Below are 6,212 nucleotides of genomic sequence, written 5' to 3' on the forward strand. Positions count from 1 at the left end.
CGCTCTTGTTACCCAGGCTGGAGTGCAATGGCACGATCTCGGCTCACCGCAACCTCCGCCTCCTGGGTTCAGGCAATTCTCCTGCCTCAACCTCCTGAGTAGCTGGGATTACAGGCACACGCCACCACGCCCAGCTAATTTTTTTTTTGTATTTTTAGTAGAGACGGGGTTTCACCATGTTGACCAGGATGGTCTCGATCTCTTGGCCTCGTGATCCACCCGCCTCGGCCTCCCAAAGTGCTAGGATTACAGGCTTGAGCCACTGCGCCCGGCCTAATTTTTTAATATTTTTGGAAGAGACAAGGTTTCACCATGTTGGCCAGGCTGGTCTTGAACTCCTGACCTCAAGCAATCCACCCGCCTCAGCTTCCCAAAGTGCTGGGATTACAGGCATGAGCCATCATGCCTGGCCACAACCCAGTTCATTTAGGTGAAGGAACTAAGAATCAGAGGTCTTAAAACCAACTAGAGAGAAGCTATAACTAAGTTTAATCTGATTTCAAACCCTTTGCTTTTCCCACCACACCAAGCAACACCATATTCTACCTAGGCTTCCTGTAGAGGAAGTACTAATAGCAATAATGGTGGAAGTTAAACAGGGTTCATTTGCTAAAGAAGACTCACAGGACCCCAAGTGAGAGTGATCACAAATCTGCAATTTATTACAGTAAAACAGTACACTATCACAACAGCACTGAAGTAAGGGTGTCATCACAGACACAGGCTATCTATCTGGGGAGGCCAGGTCCACCCTCCTGTTTCCTCTTTATATAAGGGCCATGACAGGACATACTCTTCCTTGAATCAGGAACTACTGATGTGTGTACAGAATGCTTTGGAATAAGAGAGCCCAAAATGTAATCTCAACTGGGTTTTTTTGATTTTTAAAAAAAATTATTATTATTTTTATTTTTTTGAGACAGTCTCACTCTGTAACCCAAGCTGGAGTGCAATGGCGTGGTCTCAGCTCACTGCAACGCCTGCTTCCCCAGTTCATGCGATTCTTCTGCCTCAGCCTCCCAAGTAGCTGGGACTGCAAGTGCATGCCACCATACCTGGCTAATTTTTGTATTTTTAGTAGAGACAGGGTTTCACTATGTTGGCCAGGCTGATCTTGAATTCCTGCCCTTGCGATCCGCCTGCCTCGGCCTCCCAAAGCTGGGATTACGGGTGTAAGCCACCACGCCCAGCCTCAACTGGGTTTTTGAAAATAATTTTGTTCATCATTTAAAAAAATATTTTGTTTTAAAAATATTTTGTTTGTCCATAACCCTAACACTGGGAGGCCAAGGCAGGAGGATCACTTGAGTTCAGGAGTTTGAGACCAGCCTGAGCAATAAATATAGTAAGACCTCATCTCTATTACAAATAAAAATAAATATTTTGTTGATTATGTAGGCATGTTCCTGCGAACTAAACAGCTTCAACAGCAGAGCCCTCTGGTGGGGAATCTGAGAGCAGGCATAAAAAATTCTTGAGACCCACAGTTAAAAAGCAATACTGTTCATCTCTATATTTCACGCCTTGACCAGAAATCAGTGCCATATAGGTATATTTTTTATTTCAGTAGGACAGCAGGCTACTTCCAGGGTCACTGATGGCTAGGAATATTCCATGGTTTATCACTAAAAGGAAAAAGTAGATTGAAAATAACCAGAGCTTGCTGTCTACCTTTGATCAATGAAGGTGTGGTAGGAAAGGGTTTATTAAAATTGTTAAAATGAAGATGATTATGTAATACGGATTTCCTGCTGTTGAAATAGCTAGGATTTACTGATTATTTAACTGTGGAGTATAACAAAACTTGGTCCTCTGAGGATTTGAATCCATCCCTGTCTAGTGCACTCAGTCCGAGTTTTTTTATTTTTTTTTTTATTTTTGAGATGGAGTCCTGCTCTGTCACCCAGACTGGAGTGCAGTGTGCAGTCTAGGCTTACTGCATCCTCTGCCTCCCAGGTTCATGTGTTTCTCCTGCCTCAGCCTCCCCAGTAGCTGGAACTACAGGCATGTGCCACCACACCTGGCCAATTTTCGTATTTTTAGAGATGGGGTTTCACCATGTTGGCCAGGCTGGTCTCAAACCCCTGACCTCATGATCTGCCCACCTTGGCCTCCCAAAGTGCTGGGATTACAGGTGTGAGCCCCCATGCCCAGCTGTGTAAGTTTTTAAAGTCTGCCAGGGCTCTTTTGGTGGTTCTCAGCTCTTGTTACTATACATTCTGCTTTTTTGACCTCATTCACAACTTCAGCTACCACCTTGGAGATCTCTAATTCCTATCCAGACCTCTCCTTTGAGTTTGACTCATATTTTCATCTACCTTCTAAACATTTCCACTTAATATTATAGGTAGCTAGAACTCAACATGTATAAAACTGAACTGAACTCTTCATCTTATACCTAAAACTTTCTCCATCTTGGCAAATGGCACTAACTTTCCCATCCAGTTGTCCTAGCCAGAAACCTGGAAGTCACTTGAGATGTTCTTCTCTATCATCACCCACTTTGACTTATCCATTCTGTCTCCTAAAAGGGTCTTAGATAGGACCTTTCAAGTATACGATCCCTTGTTTTGGTTCTTTAACATTCAAAGGATGTATATGTGGAGAAAAGAACGCTCACAACTATTTACACTTTATGGTTAAATTTATTAAGCAAAACTAATATAATTTTGAAGGTAATTTTCTTCTAACATTTACCAATAATTTTAAACTAAATTAAATTTCTTTAAACATTTTAAATTACAATGATTAATTTATTAGGACTGCTTATTTTAAACACATCACTTTAAACAGTAACATGTACATATTTTCATGTTGGGTTTAGTTTCTTCTCTGTTTACTTTTTTTTTTTTTTCTTCTGAGACAGGGTCTTGTTCTGTCACCCAGACTGGAATGCAGTGGCCTGATCTTAGCTCACTGCAGCCTTGACCTCCTGGGCTCAAGCAATCCTCTCACATCAGCCTTCCAAGTAGCTGGGACTACAGGCATGAGCCACCATACCCAGCTACTTTTTCTATTTTTTGTTTCTATCTTTTTTTTTTTTTTTTTTTTTTTTTGAGATGGAGTCTCGCTCTGTTGCCTCGGCTAAAGTGCAATGGTGCAATCTCGGCTCACTGCAACCGCCACCTCCCGGGTTCTAGTGATTCTCCTGTCTCAGCCTCCAGAGTAGCTGGGATTATGGGCACATGCCACCACGTCCAGCTAATTTTTATATTTTTAGTAGAGATGGGGTTTCATCTTAGCAGTCAGGCTGATCTTAAACTCCTGACCCCAAGTGATCCACCCGCCTCAGCCTTCCAAAGTGCTGGGATTATAGGCGTGAGCCCCTGCTCCTGGCCATTGCCAGAGGTAATTATACTATTGTATATAATCAGTTGCCACACTGCTTAGATTTCAGACAGATTCTTTCTTTTCCAACATAGGTATTACCAGTATAATCCCTAATTGTATACCTTATATACTGTGGTACCCAGCTATGCTTCACCTCATAATGTAAGCCTTTTTGTATCTCTTGTGTAGACTTTAGGAACATGCCATGTTTTTCATTCTTGGCTCACAATAAGTTCTAACTTGGGAGTTGTTATAAAATGTTGGTTCTTTAAGCCCTTTCACCTATTTAAGCCTCCACCTCCACTAACTCTGTTTTGTTTTCTGCTTCTTGATGTAACAATTTCAATCATACACAGAAGTACACAGAATAGGATAAATAATGAAACTCCATCACTCATCTTCAACAATTATCACCTCATGGCTGATCTTGTTTCTTCTTTATTCCTAACACCAAACAACACCTTGCCCCTCTGCATTGTTTTGAAGCCCAATCCCACATACTATGCCATTTTATTTGTAAATATTTTAAGATATAAAAGATATGGATTTTACTTCTCTTTTTTTTGAGATGGAGTCTCGCTCTGTTGCCCAGGCTGGAGTGCAGTGGCATAATCTCGGCTTACTGCAACCTCCACCTCCCAGGTTCAAGCGATTCTTCTGCCACAGCTTCCCAAGTAGCTGGGACTACAGGCGTGCATCACCATGCCCAGCTAATTTTTATATTTTTAGTAGAGATGGGGTTTCACCATGTTGGCCAGGATTATCTCGATCTCTTGACCTCGTGATCCGCCCACCTTGGCCTCCCAAAGTGCTGGGATTATAGGTGTGAGCCGCTGCGCCCAGCCAGATTCTACTTTTTAAACATAGTCACAGTAGTGTCATTATAGCCCCATCAAAATAAAAATCAGTAATTTCCTGATATCATCAAGTTTCCTCAGTTGTTCAATATGTGTTTTTTATTTTTGACAGTTTACACCAATATAATCTTCCAGTTTATTTTTTCCACAGACCGATTTGGGATGTTGCCCCTGGATGAGCCTGCTGTCCTTGTTAGTGAATTCCTAGATCGTTTTCAAAGCCTTTGTCACTTGGATCTCCAGCTTCCTTCCCTAAGGCCGGAGGACTTGAAAACCATGGTGAGTTTTTCCTGACTATGCTGCAGTGGCCTCCAGTTATTGCCAGCATTTATACCTGAAGCATTTCTTTTTTTTTTTTTGGAGACAGAATCTCGCTCTGTTGCCCAGGCTGGAGTGCAGTGATGTGACTTCGGCTCACTGCAATCTCTGCCCCCCGGGTTCAAACAGTTCTCCTGTCTTAGCCTCCCCAGTAGCTGGGACTACGGGCGCAGGCCGTCATGCCTGGCTAATATTTTGTATTTCAGTAGAGACGGGGTTTCCCCGTGTTGCCCAGGCTGGTCACGAACTCCTGAGCTGAGGCAATCCATCCACCTCAGCTTCCCAAAGTGCTAGGATTAAAGGTGTGAGCCACTGTGCCCGGCCTGAAGCATTTCTTTTAATGATGACAAGATGGGCCGGGCGCGGTGGCTCAAGCCTGTAATCCCAGCACTTTGGGAGGCTGAGGCGAGTGGATCACGAGGTCAAGAGATCGAGACCGTCCTGGTCAACACGGTGAAACCCCGTCTCTACTAAAAATACAAAAAATTAGCTGGGCATGGTGGCGCGTGCCTATAATCCCAGCTACTCAGGAGGCTGAGGCAGGAGAATTGCCTGAACCCAGGAGGCAGAGGTTGCAGTGAGCCGAGATCGTGCCATTGCACTCCAGCCTGGGTAACAAGAGCGAAACTCCATCTCAAAAAAAAAAAAAATGATGACAAGATGCAATTACTATGAAGAGAACTGCTTGTCTGTCTCTCAGCTGACCTTTTCAGTCTCTACCAGGAAGGTGACTGTTGAGAGTTCCATTTGAATATTTAGGTATAATTGTTTATTTGAGATGGAGTTTTGCTCTTGTCCCCCAGGCTGGAGTGCAGTGGCGTGATCTCGGCTCACTGCAACCTCCTTCTCCCGGGTTCAGATGAGTCTCCTCCTTCAACCTCTCTAGTAGCTGGGATTACAGGCGCCCACCACCACACATGGCTAATTTTTGTGTTTTTAGTAGAGATGGAGTTTCACCATGTTGGCCATTCTGGTCTCGAACTCCTGACCTGAGGTGATCCCCCGGCTTTGGCCTCCCAAAGTGCTGGCATTACAGGCATGAGCCACCATGCCCTGCAGGTATGGTTTTTTAAATGGCATAGATTCAATTTAAAATATATGTATATAAGTAGAGAGTTTATTTGAGCCAAGTTTTAGGGCTATAACCTAGAAGCATAGATTCAAGTTTGCCCTGAATATATGCTTCCCACGAATTCAATTCTATCTTGATTTATTACTTAAACTATTTAACAGAAAATACTGAAATACAGGCTGGGCGTGGTGGCTCACGCCTGTAATCCTAGCACTTTGGAAGGCCAAGGCAGGCGGATCATGAGGTCAGGAGATGGAGACCATCCTGGCTAATACTGTGAAACCCCATCTCTGATAAAAATACAAAGAGCTAGCCAGGTGTGGTGGCATGCGTCTGTAGTCCCAGCTACTCGGGAGGCTGAGGCAGGAGAATTGCTTGAACCCGGGAGGCGGAGGTTGCAGTGAGCTGAGGTTGTGCCACTGCACTCCAGCCTGGGTGACAGAGCGAGACTCTGTCTCAAAAAAAAAAGAAAGAAAAGAGAAAAAAAATAATGAAATACGACTACATATGGGTTATTGCATATCATTTTCCAAAGAAAGTAACAAACTCCCTTCTCCTTGTGAGTAGAAACATCTAAATGCTCTAGTCAGGCCAGGTGTGGTGGCTCACACCTGTAATCCCAGCATTTTGGGAGG

The 6,212-nt window shown here is 43.7% G+C and overlaps 1 protein-coding gene across 1 annotated transcript in view; it reads left to right on the plus strand.

Annotated features, from left to right (window-relative positions):
• ZC3HC1 (zinc finger C3HC-type containing 1) overlaps positions 1–6,212 on the plus strand; it is a 28,139-nt gene that overhangs the window by 13,279 nt on the left and 8,648 nt on the right. The window contains exon 5 of the mRNA XM_032275986.1: positions 4,339–4,466. Within this exon, the coding sequence (XP_032131877.1) occupies positions 4,339–4,466 (128 nt within the window). The remainder of the gene's footprint in view (positions 1–4,338; positions 4,467–6,212) is intronic.

This window comes from Sapajus apella, unplaced genomic scaffold (assembly GCF_009761245.1).
Source record: "Sapajus apella isolate SASKATOON/1434 unplaced genomic scaffold, GSC_monkey_1.0 scaffold7, whole genome shotgun sequence".
NCBI lineage: Eukaryota > Metazoa > Chordata > Mammalia > Primates > Cebidae > Sapajus > Sapajus apella.